At 32.5% G+C, this 22,648-nt stretch overlaps 9 protein-coding genes across 9 annotated transcripts; 3 read left to right on the top strand and 6 right to left on the bottom strand. All coding sequences in view use genetic code 12, as the record gives it.

Annotated features, from left to right (window-relative positions):
• Window positions 1-230: 230 nt before the first annotated feature.
• Window positions 231-2,255, top strand: J8A68_004371 (DNA cross-link repair protein PSO2; the record flags this gene model as incomplete). The annotated part of the gene is made up of 1 exon (XM_049408322.1): window positions 231-2,255. The coding sequence occupies one exon, from the start codon at window positions 231-233 to the stop codon at window positions 2,253-2,255; it is 2,025 nt and encodes a 674-aa protein (XP_049262342.1).
• Window positions 2,256-2,330: 75 nt separating this feature from the next.
• Window positions 2,331-3,629, bottom strand: MNN11 (alpha-1,6-mannosyltransferase; the record flags this gene model as incomplete). Its single annotated transcript, XM_049408321.1, has 1 exon — window positions 2,331-3,629. The coding sequence occupies one exon, from the start codon at window positions 3,627-3,629 to the stop codon at window positions 2,331-2,333; it is 1,299 nt and encodes a 432-aa protein (XP_049262341.1).
• Window positions 3,630-4,019: 390 nt separating this feature from the next.
• On the bottom strand, window positions 4,020-5,045 carry J8A68_004369 (uncharacterized protein; the record flags this gene model as incomplete). Its single annotated transcript, XM_049408320.1, has 1 exon — window positions 4,020-5,045. One exon carries the CDS (start codon window positions 5,043-5,045, stop codon window positions 4,020-4,022), a length of 1,026 nt encoding a protein of 341 aa, XP_049262340.1.
• Window positions 5,046-5,501: 456 nt separating this feature from the next.
• On the bottom strand, window positions 5,502-11,213 carry GSC1 (1,3-beta-glucan synthase; the record flags this gene model as incomplete). Its single annotated transcript, XM_049408319.1, has 1 exon — window positions 5,502-11,213. One exon carries the CDS (start codon window positions 11,211-11,213, stop codon window positions 5,502-5,504), a length of 5,712 nt encoding a protein of 1,903 aa, XP_049262339.1.
• A 2,950-nt stretch (window positions 11,214-14,163) lies between these two features.
• Window positions 14,164-16,152, bottom strand: J8A68_004367 (uncharacterized protein; the record flags this gene model as incomplete). Its single annotated transcript, XM_049408318.1, has 2 exons — window positions 14,164-16,055; window positions 16,128-16,152. The coding sequence occupies 2 exons, from the start codon at window positions 16,150-16,152 to the stop codon at window positions 14,164-14,166; spliced, it is 1,917 nt and encodes a 638-aa protein (XP_049262338.1).
• A 772-nt stretch (window positions 16,153-16,924) lies between these two features.
• Window positions 16,925-17,956, bottom strand: J8A68_004366 (ubiquitin-specific protease; the record flags this gene model as incomplete). Its single annotated transcript, XM_049408317.1, has 1 exon — window positions 16,925-17,956. The coding sequence occupies one exon, from the start codon at window positions 17,954-17,956 to the stop codon at window positions 16,925-16,927; it is 1,032 nt and encodes a 343-aa protein (XP_049262337.1).
• Window positions 17,957-18,853: 897 nt separating this feature from the next.
• J8A68_004365 (uncharacterized protein) lies at window positions 18,854-19,336 on the bottom strand (the record flags this gene model as incomplete). Its single annotated transcript, XM_049408316.1, has 1 exon — window positions 18,854-19,336. The coding sequence occupies one exon, from the start codon at window positions 19,334-19,336 to the stop codon at window positions 18,854-18,856; it is 483 nt and encodes a 160-aa protein (XP_049262336.1).
• Window positions 19,337-20,113: 777 nt separating this feature from the next.
• On the top strand, window positions 20,114-20,776 carry RPL10 (60S ribosomal protein uL16; the record flags this gene model as incomplete). Its single annotated transcript, XM_049408314.1, has 1 exon — window positions 20,114-20,776. The coding sequence occupies one exon, from the start codon at window positions 20,114-20,116 to the stop codon at window positions 20,774-20,776; it is 663 nt and encodes a 220-aa protein (XP_049262335.1).
• A 1,064-nt stretch (window positions 20,777-21,840) lies between these two features.
• On the top strand, window positions 21,841-22,596 carry PMM1 (phosphomannomutase; the record flags this gene model as incomplete). The annotated part of the gene is made up of 1 exon (XM_049408313.1): window positions 21,841-22,596. The coding sequence occupies one exon, from the start codon at window positions 21,841-21,843 to the stop codon at window positions 22,594-22,596; it is 756 nt and encodes a 251-aa protein (XP_049262334.1).
• Between the last annotated feature and the right edge of the window lie 52 nt (window positions 22,597-22,648).

Raw genomic sequence — 22,648 nt, 5'->3', positions numbered from 1 at the left:
ACGTACCAACAAAGTTTCGTCGTACTAGAATTGAATTTTTTCTCCGTGCGAATTTAAAACGATGGAACCAAATGATCTCCCACGTCACTTTTATTTGATGCTTGCTAGCTCATCCTTCCGTACTAAATTATTATAATGCAAACGTAATACACAAGAAAGTTCCTAAAACTACTTAAAATAAACTAACTCAACAAGGAATTCTATAGAAAGTGAGGAGGGGAGGAAGCAAGATGAAACAAAGATCAATATTTGAATTCACTCAACGAAAAGTTGAATCAACAAATGAAATCATCGAAATCATGTCTGAAAATGAATTAGACAATACTGATACAGCTACCGAAGAGTCATGTTTCTCAGTTACTATTGAAACCAAACTAGAAGATATATCATGTCCCATATGTAATATCAACATAGGTAAATTAACTTTATCCGATAGGACCGATCACGTAGATACATGTCTAGTACGCGTCACATTTGTCCAAGAACCTCCAAAACCACTACTAAAACAAGAGAATCCCAGACCCCCAACTCAACAAGAAGAACTCGACTCAAACAAGAGACGAAAGTTAGAAATTCCCAAAGATGCAGAGAAATTAAAATACATGAACAGCACTCCCTCCAGCACAAAATCAGACCAGATCAAAGTCCCCAAAAGCATCACCCCATCCAAAGGTAACAGAAAGCCAATCCCCCATCTAAAACGAATGTCCTTCCCCATCAACCCTCCCACAAAACAACAATCCTACCAAATCAGCGTTGACGCGTTTTCATTCGCCCCCGATGACAATATCACCCAATATTTCCTCACCCATTTCCATTCAGATCATTATGGAGGCATATCCAAAAAATGGGCCTATGAAAGAGTATTCACCGATGATGATTTTGATAATGATTCAAAATATACACGGATTATTTATTGTACTGAAATAACAGGGAAATTACTCACGTTATATTTTTCAATTGATCCGAGATTTATCAAACACTTAAAAATGGATACGCGATATTTAGTGAAGTCATATAACGGGGAGGCTGTGGAGGATGGTGGGATTGAGAGTATGGAAGGGAATGGGCCTGGGTTGTATGTGACTCCAATCACTGCTAATCATTGTCCTGGGGCGGCGATTTTCTTGTTTGAATCAATTGGATTAAATGGGCAAAAATATCGGATCTTACATTGTGGAGATTTTAGAGTGAATAAAGAAATTCTATGTCATCCATTATTGGAACCATTTAATCTACAAAGCAGGTCTCCAAACGAGGTATTGAAGATTGATAAAATATATCTTGATACCACATACATGTCACCCGTTTATAATTTCCCAGCCCAGGAATTAGTTTGTGAAACGGTTGCAACCATGTTTCAAGATCTTCTTCTCGAACAACAACAAGGGGAATCATTATTCAGCACCTGGTTTGGAATGCTTACACAATCCCGAATAACCGATTTCTTGAGAATCCAACAACAGCCCACTACAAAGAAGAAAAAGAAGTTTTTAATATTAGTAGGAACATATGTAATCGGTAAGGAAAAGCTCGCAATCACAATCCTGAAAAAACTAGATAATTGTCCAATATATGTCTCAAACATAAACAGCCGGAAAAGTAAACTAGAAATCCTAAAAACATATCAAGACCAATATCTCGACCAAGTCCTAACATCAGACGACCTTGGCGACACCCACCCCTCGGAATGCGTCATTCATCTAGTACCCATGAAAATCGTGAGTTCAATCCAGGAACTATCTAATTATTTCAACCATAATCGCTATTATGAATCATTTGAACGATGTATCGGGCTCCGACCCACCGGATGGAGTTTTGTCCCTGGTGGAAATCGTGGCATAAAACAGGACGAGTCACTAGAGCCTAAGAATCACCTACATATGGTAGCGGACATAATGTCAATTCGACCCCAGTTTTCATATTTGAACAATATCCTATCCCAATCCCCCCCTGTAATTAAATCCAGCACGAAAGGAAAACCTGATAGACAATTATATAGGATATATGCATTGCCATATAGTGAACATTCATCATTTCGGGAATTGGCTTATTTTGTAGTGTTTATGAAGTCTGATATTGTGATTCCGACTGTAAATGTTGAGAATTCGACTAATGCCCGGAATATGGATGCGATGATTGAGATTTGGAATTTAGTGCAGAGAATTAAATTTGGAGGGTTGAAGGCTGTTGATAGAAATATAGATATGGAGGTGATTGAGAAGTTTGAGAATATAACTTTAGATAGTTTCTGAGAAATGATGTAATGTATAAAAATCTTTCTATTATGTTGGTATGTACTACTATATATAATGCAAACGGTATTGCTACTACTGGTTTGGTCTTTTTATCTTTGGATGATATGCATCTAATACTTGTTCACAAATTTCACTCTTACAATCAGCCCATTGTACAACAAAATCACCCTCAGAATAAACAAATTTCTCATCAGTATCATCTCTGAATCGATGATATGATGAAATTGTCTTTGTAGGTACCACCGAAGTCTTACTTAAAATAAAAGGATGCCATTGTAAAATATGTGTCAATGCAGAATCAGGTCCATATGGGAAACTTGCATAATTTAAATATAATCGATCCCCCAAAATTTCAATAATTGATTTCCCAATATGATCATTCTTAACCAAAAAAGACGCAGTTTCAATCATAGTTTCCGATTGAGTAACGATTAATTTTATAGATTCAGCTCGGACACTTTTATATGTTTTAATTGCTCCATTGGGTGGAACCAAGGGTTGTTCTCTCATCATGATTGGTTCCAAACTGGATGGGTTCAACATATATTCTTGGATATTTATCGTCATATCCATAATAAACCCACTTTGATCAAGATACCAGAACCATTTTGCATGCGGGTATGCAAATCTAGCAGCTTGTATGGCATATAATCGAACCCATTTGGATTTTTCTTTATCATGAAGATTATTTATTGAATTGATAATTGGTAAGAATTCATTAACCCATCTAACATAGACTCCATAATTTTGGAAATGTCCATAATCGACTCTGTTTTGAATAATTTTGGTTAAGGCAGCAAATGAATATTTTTCATAATCCAATGCGGTAACAATTACAACTTCAGGATAATCGGCAATTGATCCTGATTTTGGTTTATATATGACTTTATCAAGATTTTTGAAATTATTAATAACTTTAGAAATATCAGAAACGGCATTTTCTTGATCTTCTTTTGTCTTTTGAATCGCTGGATCTGGATCATCCATTGAATTCAATGATGAATATATCGTTTTTTCAATTTCTGGGAAATTTGAATCTCTAACTCTGGAAACTTTAAATAATTTATCAATTGTAATTTGTTTTAAAGTTGGTACATCTTCAACATGAGGATAAATGTATTTAGAATTTGTTTCTACTGTATGCCTTGTGGTTAAGGCATGTGGTGTTGGATATGCAGTTGTGACTGGGGTTTTAAACATTGCTGTTATAAAACTTAAAGGATTAAACATATACCATATGATTAAACTAATGAATAGTATTTGAGGTATATTTCTTCTATGTAAAGTACGATTAAAAGTAGCAGGTAATGGTAAGAATGTGACACTGTTTTGCTTCCCATGTCTGGGTTTAAACTTCCCTCCACCGAACATCTCTTAGCTTACTGAACTTGTGTATCTGGGGATGCTATGAACAATTTCGCTAAGCTTGTTCTATAAATAAAATAATAAGAGATCTTATTTCAATGAACAAATGTGTCAAATACGGCAAAGCAATGCCAAAAAAAAGACTGTTTAGAATATGGTAGCGTCGGTGAAACAATAAGAAATTGATGGAATGCAGATACAATACCATTGTCTAGACCGAAGGGATGAGTATATAAAACATATATTAATATTAAATAACTTACATAGTTATACTTTATAAACATCTCTACTACTACTACTACTAACACTAGTTATACATTAATACGAAAAGAAATCAAGAGAGAGAGAGAGAAAGGAAGAACAAACAAAGTCTATGAGTCTCGCTCTACACTCTCCCTAAGCAGTACTTCCACCAGTTGCAGTTTCTTTACTAATTCTATCTTCAATCACTTGCAAAGCAACTTGTCTTCTTCTTTCAGCTACAGAAGCAGAAACTGTCTTTTGTTGTTTACTTGCTTGTTCTTGACTCTTTTGTGCTCTTAAATTACATTGTTCAACCATTTCATCATTGAAAGGGGTTACTAATCCAAGTAATACACTTACTTCATAAATACTATCAAAAACACGTGCCAAATATGGTTTAATTGCTGATGGGAAGAATTCACTTAATTGGAAAGTATCAGATGCATCACCTGTTATTATTGAGCTATTGGCAGTATCATTAGTACTTGGAGACCCTGTTGTTGTTGTTACTGGTAATATTGGTTGAGCAAGGAATTGTTGGAAAAATCGTAAATAAAAATACGAGACAAAGAAACTACTAATTGATGGAACAGCAGGATATAATGATCTACTAACAAACGATGACCATAAACTGACCAATACTAACATAGCAAATGGAACATGTTTAACTCTGAAATTTATCAAACCTTGAAATAATACAATATTATGTTCTGGAATTAATTGTTTAAATACAACCAAAAATCCAAAATAATAGGAAATACCTCCACCTAAAGGTTTATTCATACTAGCAACATCTTCTCTCATAATATTAGAAATAATTGCAACAACAACAGTAATCAAATTTGAAATACTTCCAACAATCCCTACAAATTTAATTACTTCTAAATATCCCCAAAATCTTTCAACAAATTTACTTGAAATAAATAAAATACCAAATGATAATATAAATGAAATAATTGAAATCTCGGCAAATATAGCTGTTACTAATACCCATGGATTATATATAGTAGAACGAGGAATTAATTGTAAGAATGGAATTTGTATTTCATAAAAATTAACTTCATCATTTAATCTAAATTCTCGATATCTTAATACAAGTATAAGTCCTGATATTGTAACTAATAATCCAAGTAAAATTTTAGTTGACTTGGCCAAACTGTGTCCTCTTAAGAATGCCATTGTATGTGTTTAGTTGGTATATCTATATATTTATTGGGTATGTCTATGGGTTGGCGTAACTTCTATCAATATGAAATCTTATTAGAATGAAAAAGAACACCCGTGTTGATATCTTTTTTACATCACACCTGATTTTTTTCTGTCTCTGTCGTGTCATAAACACTGAACCAACTTTAACCTCCCAGTACAAGGCTACTAGTGTCCTACTAGTATTCTACGAAAGAGTAAAGAGAGTAAAATGATGGGATAGTTTTATAACTAAATAATAATCCTTGAATTTAAAAAGTATACAAAAGAACTTGAATATGTATAAAACAAAATAAACAATAAAAATCAACAATAATATAAAAAAATACTAAACGTACAATACTCTCTATCTTCCCTTTTATAAGAAGACAAAAAAGTGAATATGGAAAAGTCTTCTTCTTCTCTCTTCTTTCTCTCCTACAGCTCCTCTTAGAATGGATTAGTTGAGAACCCCTTAGTCTTAGTCTTCACCATAGTACTCAAATAACTCCAAGTATAATCTTTAGGTCTATGATTACCAGTGTCATTGTTACTAACGTTTCTTGGTTGGAATAAACCAGCAGTAATCGAACCAGCACTACCAATATTTGCAAATTGATCAACAGAAATTTGACTAGATGCAGCAGCTGGAGCAGCAATAATGACAACAAATAATAACAAAACAAGGAAATATAATGTACAATACTTTCTAACCATTCTCTTTCTTAATCTTGCTTGTTTTAATGAATAAATTGGTGGTCTAATTAATCTGGAAGGTTTTAACCAAAACAACATAGTTGAATGCCATCTATCAACTAATGGAATAAATAAAATTGGTAATTGACAGAATAAAATAATATGAGCTAAAATAAAATCACCAGCAAAATGAGACATTTCAATGGTTTTAGCAACAAATTCACGAGATGGTTGTGTGAATGCCATCCATCCCATACCAGTATTATACCATTTACCAGTCCAGAAAGCAGTATTAGACTTATCATTCTTAAATTCTCTAGTCAAACAAGTCAAGGTTAAGAATTTAAATAATAATCTTTGAATATAAATCATTGTAGCAAGACCTAATAAAGTTCTAGCAAAATTGAAACCTTCAGTAACCCACATAACAAGGAAGAAAATAATATGAATAACAACTGCAATTCCATGAGCAACACCAGCAATAACTGCACCAGTCTTCTTACAACACATACCCAACATTGGACCAGCACAACATGCCATAGCAACACAGACAGCTAAAACACCCATATCAATAACAACTGGAGCTAATGCACAAACAACAACTCTCAATGTAGCATTAACTGGTTGTGGAGTAGTAGATCCACCAATTTCATATGGATATCTAGTAACACCAGTTTGTGCATTAATAAATGTAAATGCAACATAAAGACCAGCAGTATAAATAAGACATGGGATAAAATCAGCAAATATAATATTGGATCTATGAGCTCTTGAAGCATCACCAGCAGATTTTTCAGAAACATCTCCAGTTAACTTACGTTTGAAACCAGTAATACGAGATCTTGAAAGTCTAACATAACCAATCCAGGAATTTCTATGCCATTTAGTATTACCTCTTGATAACCATCTAATGAAATCTCTATAATCAATGAAGAAATCTTCCCAAGCAAATTGATGTGGGTTGAAAATGAATGGTGAAAACATTAATGAAGATAATGATGCCCAGAACCATAATAATGGTGCTTGCCAATGAGAAACTGTACCAAATAATAAAATCAACATCAATCTTGCCCCCATATAAATAGATGAATCAGCAAAACGGGAATATAAAATTGAAAATGGAATTCTTGAAGTAGCAAAACCTCTACCAGTTGAAATATATCTAGCACCACCAACAGTTAAATCAGTGAAAATAGATGAAGAATAGATTTGAGCAACGAAAACTTCAAACATTGGAGATAATGAAATAAAATGTCTAAGGAATCTTTGCAATGCCTTCAAAACACCTCTTTCAATTAATTCTTGAACTACCAAAGGAATAAATGAAATGAAGAAAACAATGAAAATGGATAAAGTATAACGTCTAATCCAATCAACAGCTGGAGACAAATTGTAACAACCATATGGATATAAAACATCAGTAATTGGAGCATCCCTATTATATGAACAGATAATAGCTTCATGAGCCAATGAGTTTAAATTAGCCAAAACCAAAATGAAAACTTGTAAAGATAATTGAATGAAAATATTATTGATATGGAAACCTGGATGACCATAATAGAATGATAAGAAACGATCTAATGGTAATTGAGTAGATAAATAATAATATTCTCTGGATAACATTTGTTCACCCATACCAGCACCAATCTTAGTAGTGAAATTCAAAATAGAACCGAAACCCATATCTCTACCTTTACCACACTGATAATATTCACAATGTTTAATCTTACCACCTCTCATCATAGCAGTCATACCAGCATAAATATCTTCATTCAAATGTAAACCCTTTTGAGCCTTAGAAACACCACCTCTAGTTAACATAAATGTAGCATTTAAGAAATCAGGATGACCATAATGTAATTTACCACCAATTTGAGCCAATGTTCTTGCAAATAATGTACCGAAAGTTTGTTCTTTACCAGCAGCAACGTCACCCAAAACACCCGAGTTTTCAGAGAAAATATATTCTCTTGCACCCAAGAAAGCAACTGGATCCTTCTTAACCTTTTCATCTTCAGATTTCAAGTTTGGAGCATATGGATTAACATGTTCAACATTCAATTCTTCAAATTCAGCTAAAACAGATCTAATCTTCAAACATTCTTCCAAATAATTATCTTGATTGGCATCAACTAATTGAATATATTCACCTCTATGGAAAATAACAGCATGATTTTGATTATCAGATTTACCATCACCTAAAATTGGATTACCAGATAATTGAACTCTAAATTTAGGACGACGTCTTCCATTTTCTAACATTTCACAATGACCGTCAATCAAGGAACTATAAACTCTTGGTTCTTCATCTTCATTCAAGGCAGGTTCTTCATCCAAATAAGCAATTTGTAAATCTGGATAAGCACGTAATAAGAATTCAGCATTTTCCATTTCATCATCTTTGAATTTCGATAATCTTTGCATAGAAACTAAGAATCTAAACTTTCTTCTAGCCATTCTTTCTAAAGCCATTTCTAAACCTTCTGGATCACCACCAAAGTATTGAACTAATTCTGGGTTTTCAACTCTGTATAATAATTTAATAGCTCTAGCATAATTCATGAAACCTGAAACAGTTCTATATAAAGTTTGAGATCTTAAAGAAGCCCAAATTCTAGTTCTTAAAGTATATTCAGGAGCAGCAGACTTAAAACCAATACAATAGAAAGGTAAATCATCAATCTTGGATTTCAAACCATCTTCAGATAATTTTTCAGAATCATCACCATTTTCATAGGCAGCAGTTTCTTCGGCTAAAATCTTAGTATCCTTAACAAAACATTCCCATTCAACTGGATGCAATTGTTTCAAGTATTCCAATAAAGTAACTCTGGAAAATTGATCATCTTCTCTAATAATTTCTCTCAATGATAGTAAGATCTTTTCAGAATAATGAGGAGTGAAAACAGTAAATGTTGGCATGTTATCAACTGGTAATGGTTCTGGAATTGGAGTAGCTAATGATTGAGCAAAGAATGAGATTCTTCTTTCAGCTTCAGAGTTTCTTGGGAAGAATTCAGTTTCAAAATTGTTATCATCTTGGGAAACAAAGAAAGTTGGAGCTCTTAAAGTTCTCTTACCTTCAACTTCAGATGGGACTTGGTGATATAATAATTTCTGAACATGATCAATAGCTAATAAATGTTCTCTGTACATTGAAATAACAATAGCATTCCAAATTTGTGAAATTAAAACCTTTGGTTTATATTTGATTTCCATTTCAGTAGTAGCTAAAATCTTGGAATAAATTCTCTTTGGTAATCTGGTGAAAATGTTTCTCCATGGAGTTAAGATGGAAATACCCAAGTAGAATGAACGACCAATGGAAAAGATACAGTTACAAATAATATACCACATATAAGTATCCAAAAAGAACAATAACAAATCAACAAGATACATCAAACCCAAAACAATCTTTGCTTGATTGGTACAAATAGCTTGTTTATACCAAACTTCACCAACACATCTCATAGTCATAGTGGATAAATCTCTAATTGGATCTCTTAAAGACAAAGTCAAGAAGAAATAAGATTCAGATAATTTAGCAACAAAAACTAATAACCATAATAAGTAAGACATCCACATATCTAAACCCTTCAATTTGATAAAGTTAGCAGTAAAAGCTTGAGATGAAATGTATTTTCTGGATTTCTTGTTCATGTATGAAGTAAATAAACCACCCAATGGCATAATTGCAAAGAAAAATAAAGTAACAATGGCAATAAAGAACCCAACAATGGAAACAGCAAGTGCAGATTTTGAATATAATGTTAATCCAGTAATGTAGAATGTATAAACAACTGGAACCAAGTTAAGTAAGAAAATCAAAATCAAAAATACTAAACGACGAGTCAAATGTTGAGCACCGGCCCATTCTCTTGGAACAAACATCCATTCAAAAAGAGTGGCAAAGATTTGAATAAGACATGCAACAACACCACCAATAGCACAAGCAGCCCATCTTGAAGAAGCAAGAGGTTGTTGATTCATAGTTTGAACATAACCCTTAGTATATAATGTTGGGGAGTTATAAGCAGTATACATCCAATAAACAGTACCATGAATAATCCAAATTCTATTAAAGTTAGTGATAAAATGTAACCAAGTTCTAATTTCTTTATATGTCTTAAAGAAAACATTACCCCATTCAACTTCACCCATTCTTAAATAACGTTCTTCTTTTGGAATATCCACCAATCTTGTACCATCTTCAAACATAATTCTTGAAATACCTTCTGGATACCAAAATAATTGATTCACATCATCATAACCAATGACTTTATTATGATCTTTTTCACGTTTCACAAATCTACCTTCATAAACTTCATAAACCTGTGATCTAAGGAATCTATATAATGGAGTGATAACACGGTTCAAATAATCACCTTCAGGAACTGGTTCTTGTCTTTGTTGACATAATGGAGATTGCAAATAGTCAAATGCAGCTTTGTAAATATAACACAAACATTCAGGAGTAAAACGAACTTGATTAGCTTCACCCCATAATAACAAATAAAGAGCAATATCACGAACTCTTTCTTCTGGACTCAAAGTGTTCATCTTGGCTTTCCATCTAATTTCAGCAGCTTCTAATGAATAATCACCTTCTAATTCATTGGCAAGAGCATCAACATCTTGACCATGTTCTTCAACAGCTTGTCTAGCCTTCTTTGATTTCTTGGAAGCTTTTCTGGCTTTTCTACCAATTTTACCTAAACTCATATTAGCAAAACCTAATGAATCATCTAAATCTTGTTGAGATGAGAAAAACCATTTTCTATAATTTGCATTATCACCACCAATGTAATCGGCATGTAAACTCAATAAAGCTTGAGCTGGTGACATACGAGATGATCTTGAATCCAATAAAGTCATGAAATAATCAAACATATTTCTCATAGAATCTCTTTGAAAACCAAATTTATTAGCTAAATCAATGAAAATATCTTCAATATGCTCAACTTTAATTGGTGCTTGTGGGTCGGCTGACCATGCTGGATATGGTAAATTGGATGACATTTGAAATTGGGTTGGGTCATAACCTTGACCTTGACCATAAATAGGAGTAGAAGCACCTGATGATGCCCTTGGATCACCACCATAGCTCATTTGTGAAGGAGTATATTGGGTACCATATTGATCATATCCTGGAGTACCAGTTCCTTGACCACCATAACTGAAATCAGAAAAAGCTTCTGGATCAGCATTGTAGCCTTGTGCATTCATCGGTTGTCCTCCATATTGACTTCCATATTGACTTCCATCTTGATATGTATCCATGTCATAAGGTTGTTGTTGGTATTGAAGATTTGGGTCATAATACTCTTGATTCGGTTGATTCATATCTTCATATGGTTGTTGATAGTATCCATCCACAGGTGGTGGTGCTGGAGGTGGTGGTGCACCATTATGACCACCCTGTTGATTGGGATCATAATAATTGGGGTTATTATCGTTATACGACATCTTGATGATATTAGGTTAGTATTTGGTCCCCTTGGTAGAATGAATGTAATAATAAAACGATGATGTGATTTGTATTTGAAAATATTGACTAAGTAATGATGTGTGTGAAATAAAACAAACAACTTTTCAAATTCTAAGGAAAAAAATAACTCGTAACTTCAGTTTTTTTTAGCGAGTGTAACGTTTTCTATTTTCTTTTTTTTGTAGATTAATGATGCTTGCCTTGCCTCCCTAAAAAAAATCCTGGATCTTATTTTAGTTGTTTAATAAGTAAAAAGCAAGATGAATTTCAAATTCGGTTTGTTTGTTTGAAAGGATAAGCCAAAAGATGTAGTTGATCTTCTTTCCCAAGATGAAGTGGATTTTGTTCTAATTATAAGTAATCCTTCGAAAAATAACAACCACTTTTTCAATATTTTTTGATCTCTTCTCGATTACGAACAACCACTCTCTCCTTTGTAGGCTTTTTTTATGTATGACAAGATATTATTTTCTTAAAACCTTATCCACAAAAGGAGTTCAAAATTTCAAATCCGGCACCAATTTAGAAATTTCTTTTTTTCAGGCATTGTACATTTTTGGCAACTTCACACAATTTAAATTATCCATGCAACAATAAAAAATAATTTAAATTTATGGATGGGAATAAATTTTTTTTTTTTTTTTGGTGGTGCTTCTAATTTTAGAAAAAACTAAGGGCTGAGTTTTGGAGGCTAACACTTCTAAAATTATCACTTTCTAATCAAGCCTTTTTTGAAGCATGTGTCCAGTGAGCATTCTATAGGCTATGTGCTACTGCCCTCTCAGTATCATCATTCCTCAAGATTTCTATAACTAGATCATCATCATAATAAATCCCAGCCCCCTTAAATTTATCCCAACACCCCTTTAACTAAAAGAACACCAAAAAAAACAAACACAATGCTTGAAACGGTTTATATGCAGTATTTTGTGCGAATCGTAGAAAAAAAAATGGCAGCCAAAAAGCTTTGACAGCCAAATCCGTTTTGCTGCGACTATTGCACCAATGTGAAGTGTGTGTTGCCAAATAATGATTGTTGTTGTAATGTATCGAGTAATGGGGTTGACGAGTGGTTGAATATGATGTGGTTGATATTTTTATGTCCAAATTTCTTGTTTGTCTCGAATAGATCAAAAAAAGTCTGGGAAGTCCACACGTTCTAAAAATAATCATTCAAATCAGTTTTATTATTATTAATTCTTGTAAAAATTACATACCTTTATGACTTCAAAGTAACACTCTTAACGATTGTGATGACTAGTTGGTAAAAGAATAGTAGTATTGTGAGTTACTTTTAAGTTGAAAAGTTGTATAATCGATTTGTTGTGATGAATTATAAAAAGAAAGATTCTAATTAAAAAAAAAAATCGGAAAGAAAGATTAAAACAAAACTTAGAAAGATTGAGAAACAAAATGTAATTAAAATGTAAAATTCGAAAGGGGACCATGAAACCTGTAAATTACCATCAACCTGTAAAGGATTTTAGTGTAACATGTATTTATTTTTTTTTAAGTTTAATCTGTAAATTTTACAAATTAAATTGTATTTCTTCTATAGATGGTAAACGCGAAAACACGACCTGCAGAATTCTAGATCAATTTAGTTGAATGTGTCTTTTCAAAAGTGGATTTATTAATTAATAATATTTACTTTTCTGAAAGTACTCATCTCAATAACTTACAACCAACCACACGAGAACAAAATCAAACAGTTGTGCTTTCCATTCAGAATCCAAACAAAAAAATATGTCAGACGAGAGATTTGAAATCTCTTGGATTTGATATAATTACAATAAAATTCTTCTATCTTGCCAAGTTAAATAATAGTATAACTATACTGAACCCATTGATATTTTTACGAAACTAATAGACCCCTAATTTTCGTTCACTTAGCCACAAACTTATTTCTAAAACGAAGCTCTTCTTGATCTGATCCAATTGTTGGAGGTGGCATTTTGTGCTACATTTTTGATGTGTTTCAAGTGCGGAACTGTTAAATAGATCCGGATGTGTAACAGTTATTGTGAAAATTATTTTATACCGTTTTCTAATGTGGAACTAAGTATTGCAAACAAGTATAAATATTATTTAGAACATTACAGTGATTCTGATACTCTATCATACCGCGTCATACTCTGCATTCCTGTATATTTTTTTTTTAACACCGTTATTTTATAAGAGTGAAAATTTTTTGATCTCGTTAATTTTTAGTATGAAAAAAAAATATTCGCGTCCAACCAAAATTATAGACTTTCGCTCCAAAAAAATATTCATCTCTGCAGAGAAACCGATACCTCCATAGCCAATACTGACCTCCAGCAGGCTAACACTTACATTTCTGATTTAGTCCTAAGATGCGCCGTTTCAAAATCTAGATTTGCCTTGAAACAGAAAACTAGACAACAATTCGGAACAGGTGGAATTCCACAAAATCAAAACTATAATAACATATTCACACAAAGACTAAAAATAAATCAAACAACTTTATGCGAAACATAAAACCGGTTTTTTTTAATTTGTACACTTATAACGAAAAAAATAAAATAAAATTAATTAATTAATCACTTTGCTGAATGAGGAAATTACGTTTGACACATTCTTGTTTGAAAACACTGAGAATTACCCGGTTTTATAACGGCTAACCTGAGTATGTGCAGCACCCGCTTGGTTCGGGTAATTAATAATTAAATGGGAATCCAATAATTATAGATAACAAGAACTGATAAGAAATCAAAACATATTTAATTAGTTATTCTACAGATATTTTAAACCGGACTTCCATCTGGCATGGCTCATAACTCGATTCGAAATAGTCAGACTAAGCGAATCATCTTTAAGAAAGAAGAAATGTAATATTATATATATTGTACTAAAGATTTTATAAATTACTATTTATATCCTTTTCGAGAACTAATCCTCGATAATTAACTATTCTTGCCAACCTAAAATAGTCAATTCTTGTCTAATTTCATCTTCTTTAGAAATCTTAATAACTTGAGTATCTTCCAAAGTTTCACCTGAAGCTTGTTTCATCTTTAATTGTTCAATAGCTCTTAATTTCTTCAATAATGATCTAATCTTCTTTTCTTCAAGAGAGGCAACATTTCCAATCACATATCCAGAAGCCTGTGCTGGCGCAACTGCAGCAGCAGCAGCAGCAACAGGAGCAGGAGAAGGGGAGGCAGCTGGAGATGGTTCGGCAACTTCTGGAGTAGCTCCCTTTTCACCTTGTTGTTTCTTGGCTTCTCTCTTTCTTCTATTCTTTGCAGCGGCTTTACTTTCCTTTTCAACCGCTGGAGCAGCGCCAACCACAGTCCTTGGTCTACCACTGACTGGATTCACCCCATTTCTAGTCAAGCCCGGTGGTGGGGTTATACCAGTACTTCTTCTATTATTTTCCAATTCATGTAAGGAAGAAGTTGGAGTCATACTTGATCCACGAGCATGGGGTGGACGATAAGCTCCAGCAGGTTTCTTAACTGCGGCATTTGTTTTAGCCGCATGTTTGGCTAAATATTCCTTGGCCGATTCATGAGCTTCAGGTGCTGGTTCTAATGTTTTCAAATGAGGGAAGGTGGAAAGTTCTTGTGGTTTCCATCCGATTGAATATAATTCTTGGTATTCTTTCATATAGATTAATTTCCCACTTGCATGCCAAACCTTCAATCCATTATCAACTCTCAATCTTGGAGATGTTGTAGCTGTAAGAATAAATCTTCCACATGGAGACCATTCACATACTGAAGTATTAGAAGCTTCAAATGTCACTACTTTAGAAAATTTATTTTGACGATCATAAACATCAACCGTACCTTGTAAATTCCCAAATCCAGCCACTAATACAAATTTCGCATGAGGAGAATATAAAATAGTATTTCTTGGTGCAGTTGGCAAAGAATGAATGGCATTACCTCTAGCATCGAAAAATGTAGTTTCAGATGGCATATAACCATAACTAACGGCGAATTCACGAGCAGTTGGAGACCAAGTAATATCATGAATTGGACCTTCTCTTTTCAAATCAATTCTTGAATCGTATGAACCGGCAATCCCTAATAAATAAAGATTGGTTTCACCATAATAGGATTGATTTGAAGTATCATGATCGGTGGAAGCTAATGCTAATAATGCAGTACCAAGACAATTCCAATTCAATTGACATCTTTCGGCTTTGAAGAAGTTTTTGGAACATGTAGGTTGACTGAAATTTGGAATATTATATATGGATACATTGGCTGGTTTACCTGATTTTTCAGGAATGAAAACCGCTATACTTGGGTTTTTACCAGGAGAAATTTCAAAACAATTAAAAGGTGCCTTAGGATCTGCTACTTTATATTTATAATTTGGTTGATTGATATTAATGGTAGCATCTGAATTAGAATCAATTTCAAAGAAATGAATTTCTTTTTGATTGAAACCTTTACAAAAGATCTTTTCATCACTTGTGAATTGTGGTTTCCAACCTGCTTGATGTCTTTGACTCCATTCAACAATTATACTTTTAGTATTCAAATTAAATATTTTTAAATTGTTATTCCAAGTACCATTTTCTTTATTAATTTGAATTGGTTTACACCAAAGACATAAATAAGTACCATTTGGAGAAAACAAGATATCAAATACTTCATTCATTTCAATACGATGATATAATTTAGCTTTGGTAGTTGTATCAAGAATGACAACTTCATTAGGTTGGGTATAAGCAAAGTATTTACCATTGCTGGAGTATTTAGCAACACGGCATTCAGCATTGGCTTTTGGTGCAGGAGTGATATCTTCAAAATCGTGTATCAAGTCAACAGATCTTGGAATACGACCTAAAAAAGAATTGTTAGTAAAAGTTTCTCATGAATCAAATGAAATCTAAGTAACAAGGTATTAGTACATACAAAATATTTCAGTAGATTTAGACATCTTTGGATTGTAAGTATTATCAAATGTGGAATTATCAAACTGTTAATTAAATAGTTTGGAAAATGAATATATAAATTAGGATTGGTAGTTGGTCAAGTGGATAATTTATATGATGGGGTTGATCTTCTTTTTTTATGATTGTCGATATTTGGAAAATTTTCTTTTTCAAAAAACGTGAAACAAATTTATGAAAAGATCTGGAAGTGGTAGTTAGTGACTTGATTATTAAGATGATTCCCAATCTGTAAATTTATCAATCCTTTTGAAAGTAAAAGAAAAGAAATTGGAAGTGAAAGTGAAAGAGAAGATGGTGAGGCTTTTCAGATTAATTTTAAGTTTTCTTCTGAGTGAGACTGACTGACTGACTGACTGACTGACTGAAAGTGATGGATGATTTTTTCTTCTGTCATTAAATAAATGCAACACATGGCAAAATTTTCGCATCAAAAAAAGAGAGAATAGGTAGTGTGTACTTACCATTATCTGTGCAACCACATTCTTATCACTATATGTCTTTATTTGTACTATATATTGTAAACTCTAGAGTATATATATTGTATGTTCTATAGTATAAGACTGGAAACTATAATCAGATGATTAAATTGGCTCTAGATTGTTTAACCGAAAAGCCAACAAAAGAAAAAAGCAAACTAGTAGAAATCCAAATGTTGCAAATGTCTTGGGGATAATTATCAAGTAGATTCAGCCATTAACTAAACTATTCTCAATAGTTATCACTATATTTGGATACTTCCCATGCGTAGCGTCGCTTCTATACTATCAGAGTTTTCAACTTAGTCACTTCACCAAAATTCACATGTCCAGTATCTTCCGCATGTTTTGATGCACCCATTTCTCCAACAAGAATTTGTAAACAATCAAGACATCTTACTCTAAAAGTAGTAGTATTAGTTGCATAATCCTGTGATTGTAATAGTTTACATAATTTCTGACTTGATGCAAGTATTATTTCTTCTTCTTTGCTATCTTCGAGTGACCAATTTGATACATCATTTGCTTTATCACAATCTTTAGTAGATAAAACTTCATTCATACTTAATAAATCATAATGAATCCCACTATATATCAATATAATATATCTTTTAGCTCGTTCTTTTTCATTTTCAAATCGAATAAAATTCCCCAGTTCAATATCAATACATACAATTCGAACATTATACCAATCTGCCAATATTCCTAATTCAATTGCACCACCCCAAGAATCCTTTTTCCTGATCCAATCACAATAATCTTGTCTTGGTCTTCCCAATACTAATTCAGAATAAAGTTCCGGATCTTTTTCAATATAACTAACAACAATCTCTCGTAAATTATGAGGAGGTGAAAATGTCTTGAATGAATCATATCCAAACAATGCATATGAAATTGAATTAAATAAACATGAATTATCATCAGGAATATTTCGAAGTATAAGATATTTCTGTAAATCTTGCATATAAATAGATGGAATTTCTTCACTTGGTGGTTGTTTCCTCTTAATGGGTGGCGCTAATGGTATTTCTGGAGAACTTGATAATTGTCGTTTATGTAATACTCCAGGTTTAAATTCTATTATCAATTGATCACCATCTTTAATTCCTTTATCCGAAATTGTTGTTTCGGGTAGTATATCTTGTAAATCTAATGGTTTTGGTGGATAGCCTAATTTGATCAGATGTAGTATTTCAGATTGTCTATGTAATTGTAGGTTTTTATCTATATCTTCTAAGAATTCCTTGAATGGTTTTGTATCTTCTATATTTATGGTGCATGCACCTGTTTTTGATTTTAACTTTAATCTCATAGTGTGTTTTTTGTTGCTAAATGTCTTGGGATTGATTTGAAAATAGTTGTAGTACAAAAATGAATTGATAAGTCTGGTTGAAATACACTTGTTTGTTTACTATTGATACAGGGATAATCTAAATATTTATTAATACAATGATTGAATCTTTCTATGAAAAGTGATATTTTAAAGTTTTCTCCAAGTACCTATGAAAAGAAGTAAAGTCTTAAGTAAATAAGAAAAGTGTGAATAGATATTAAGATCTTGAAGTGGTAAATGTAAATTTAAAGTTTAAAATAATTAATAAATCAGAATTTATTTTTTTCTGTTGTTGTTGTTGTGTTGCTGGTAAGAGAATGAGTGTAACAATTTATTATTAGATTGTTCTTTGTGTGTGTGTTTTGTTACGTGTGGGAATTTATAATTAAATTAAGATTTTAGATTGCTTGCCTTTACTCATACGCTCACTCTGTCTTTATATTATTTTCTATTTACAGTAGTAGTACAATAGTAGTTACTTCTTGCGGCTGTCAATTTCGTTCTGTTGCATAATAAATATTGCATGTGAGAAAATACTACTCGGTCAACACAACCCAATTAGTTCATATACGAAAAGGGTAATCAGACAAAATAACACCGCCTCCCAGAATCTAGAATTGGTTTTATATATATATATCTATTTTAAGAAAGATTTCTTCTTCTATCTCTCGGTCTCTCGGGCATCTGATTCCTTCTAAAAAATTAATTTCCTTAGCCACTATCAACCCCCTCCCTATTATCGATAATCCTCAAAATTAATAATAATATTATTATGTCTATTAAAAAATATAACCATACGAATGAATTGAAAGATTTTTTTAACTAATGTACAAATAGTGATAATACTGATAAAGATAAGCCATATTTGCTAATATCCTAATCAGTCATCATGCTTTCCCCAGTTGTTTCCTGTTGTTGACGTTGGAACTCTTCAGATGGGATACCAGTAATAATAGCATCCAAAGTATCTTTCTTTTGATTCACTAAAGCATCTATTTCTTCTTTATATTCTGCCTTATGTTGTTCTAATTCCAAATACTTCTTCACTGATTCGTTAAATTTAAGCATATTCACCCCAGCAGCAGCTTCCGATTCCAAAGGAGTATATGGTCTTTGTTTTAATTCTTTAACTCTTCTTTTATGTATTTTGGATTTCCCATGACGATCTAATGCTAATTGTGTTTCGAAATATTTTGCACATTCAATACAATAATATTGACCTAATCCTGGTTTGGTTTCATCTAACGGTTGATTCTTTAATCTGACTATTGAATCTCTGGATGATAAATCATTATAAATCAAATCGAGATCTCTTGTTCTTCTCTTTGTCTTGTATCTTTTAACACTATATCTTCCCATTTTGTTTTGGCTTATCGTTTATTATTAAATAGATAGATTGGATCAAAGAGATGAGCTTCATTTAATTTTTTTCATAGTCCCAAAAAGCAATGGGAAATCAATTTCCAAAATAGGAAATTCGATCACGTGATCTAAGTCACCTGATATTAGTCAGGTGATCAAAAAAAGCAGTCACAGAGTCATGTGACCTGGATTTTCAGGAAAAAAACTTTTTCATTTTTCCAAATTTTCTCTCCCTTTTTTTTTGGTGGTGAGATTTCTACTAACAAAAGTGACATCGTTATATGCAGTATCATCATTTCTGTTAATCGCACGCACTTTTTTGTAGTTCACACAACCAAACGGATTCATTCATTCCCAATAAAAAAGATTTTCTTGAGAATTTGCTTACAAATCCTTTACTTGTAATACTAACCAAGGTTGAATAAGGTATGTACCCCCTACCTACCTATTAAGATTAAGTCCTAATATATGTCATAAATGCAATAGAATACACTAATATCCCTTTCCTACCACATGAAATGAACGACTGAACCGGAACCACCAGTTCCAACATGATTTATTGAAAATTGAAAAATTGAAAAAAATGATTTGTAATCAACCATAATCCCTTAGTTTTAATAAGAATGACTAATTTTCAGGAGTATATAAATCCCGAAGGATCCCGCAACATAATGGCAAAATCTACCGCATGCAAGATATATAGGGCAAAGATCTTTGATTGTTTTTCATAAAAGTTTTTCTTTGATTACTAACAATAATATTCCTATAGACAAAATGGCTAGAAGACCAGCTAGATGTTACAGATACTGTAAGAACAAACCATACCCAAAGTCCAGATACAACAGAGCTGTCCCAGACGCTAAGATTAGAATCTACGATTTAGGTAGAAAGAAGGCTTTGGTTGATGAATTCCCATTATGTATTCATTTAGTTTCTAACGAATTAGAACAATTATCTTCTGAAGCTTTAGAAGCTGCTCGTATTTGTGCCAATAAATACATCACCAAGGTTTCTGGTAGAGATTCTTTCCATTTAAGAGTTAGAGTCCATCCATTCCACGTTTTACGTATCAACAAGATGTTGTCATGTGCCGGTGCCGATAGATTGCAACAAGGTATGAGAGGTGCTTGGGGTAAGCCTCACGGTTTAGCTGCCAGAGTTTCTATTGGTCAAATTATCATGTCTTGTAGAACTAAGGATTCTAACAAGGAAGTTGTTATTGAAGGTTTAAGAAGAGCTAGATATAAGTTCCCAGGTCAACAAAGAATCATTATCTCTAAGAAATGGGGTTTCACTCCTTTGGATAGAGCTGATTATGTTGCTAAGAAGAACAATGGTGAAGTTAAGGATGATGGTGCTTATGTTAAGTTCTTATCTAGAAAGGGTAACTTAGAACAAAACTTAAAGCAATTCCCAAACTTCCAATACCAAGCTTAAATATATAGTTAAACTTTTAGTTTATTTAAATTGTGTGGTTTGTGTATTTTAATTTGAAAAGAATCTTCATATAATATGTGTTTGTGTAGAGTGTAAGTTTGTATATATTTGTGTCTAACGGGTATTCCCTCTGATACTTCGTAGCTTGATTCAGTATAATCAGTCTCATACAATGTTATTCGGTCAATGCTAGAAGACAGCTTTGTTGTCTCACTGGGATTGGGAAAGCATGGACAAAGTAGAGTTTTCGGAAAAGAGTGAATACGACATATTCTAAATAGACGACTTGTTTAAGAACCTTCTTTAAGTATTGATGAGATGCTTTCATATCTTTGAGAGAGTTTAACAGTAAATTATACATGGAATTCTCAGGTCATAAGCTAATTATTCTACCATTAAGCTGAGTGAAATTTTTTGCTGCAAATTGACCAAAATTGCATCATAAATGAAACGAGGGCCAATGGAAGATCGTTCGAACAGATACAAGAAATTATGATGTTAGCAACTTATAGAAGTAGATATACAGCATATGCGAATGAATCAAGTCTTATAAACAAATTACTTACTATAGAACGGTATCAAATATGTAAAGAGAGGTTTTCAAACTGAGTGAGATTTATTAAGAAAATCTTAAATGTTACGTTACATTGTAAATTTCAAACCATGACACAAATTATGACAGAAAACGACATTTTTCTCAATCCACAGTTTGACGACTTTAAATTTTGTAATCTTTTGACAGTAAAATGTTTCTGTAGGGTATATAGTCGTGCATATATGTCAATCTCTTAAACAATAGAGAACACCGTTTTGGGATGAAACGTTTCCTTCATTATTGTCATACTGTCTAGTGGTTATTGTGTTACTAAAATTGTGTTAGACGCGCCCACCATAAAAAAATATTTTCTACTTTGAACACGGTGGAAAAACTACTCGAGGCTGAATTTTTCTTCTAAATATAAATTTCATTTAAGTTTTCCCGAATTACAATTTCAATCTCACTTCTTCTTCTTCTTGTCTCTTTGACTTTAATTTAAGTAAAGTAATTAAATAAATAAATAAACATGTCATTCGCCCATAAAGAGAATCCAAAGGTTTTAGTCTTATTCGATGTTGATGGTACTTTAACTCCAGCCAGATTATTCATTTCTGATGAAATGAAACAAACTTTAGAAAAATTAAGAAAGAAAGTTGTTGTTGGTTTTGTTGGTGGTTCTGATTTATCTAAACAAGTTGAACAATTAGGTCCAACTGTTTTAGAAGATTTCGATTATTGCTTTTCCGAGAATGGTTTAACTGCTTATAAATTAGGTAAAGAATTAGCATCTCAATCATTTATTAATTGGATTGGTAATGAAAAATATAATAAATTAGTTAAATTTATTTTAAGATATTTATCAGAATTAGATTTACCAGTTAGAAGAGGTACTTTTGTTGAATTCAGAAATGGTATGATTAATGTTTCTCCAATTGGTAGAAATGCTTCAACTAAAGAAAGAAATGAATATGAAGCTTATGATAAAGAACATAAAATTAGAGAAACTATGGTTAATGCTTTAAGAGAAAACTTCCCAGATTATGGTTTAACTTATTCTATTGGTGGACAAATTTCTTTCGATGTCTTCCCAACTGGTTGGGATAAGACTTATTGTTTACAACATGTTGAAGATGAACACTTTGATGAAATTCACTTCTTTGGTGATAAATCTTACAAAGGTGGTAATGATTATGAAATTTATACTGATCCAAGAACTATTGGTCATGCCGTCAACTCTCCTGCTGATACCATTAAGATCTTAAACGAACTCTTTAACTTATAAGTGTGTTAATTATTAGTGTTGTTAATAGAAAATAGATTATAATAATAATATA

This window comes from Hemisphaericaspora subhashii (genome assembly GCF_019202705.1).
Source record: "Hemisphaericaspora subhashii strain CBS 10753 chromosome Unknown scaffold20, whole genome shotgun sequence".
Lineage (NCBI taxonomy): Eukaryota > Fungi > Ascomycota > Pichiomycetes > Serinales > Debaryomycetaceae > Hemisphaericaspora > Hemisphaericaspora subhashii.
This window is presented reverse-complemented; position numbering and strand designations above follow the sequence as displayed.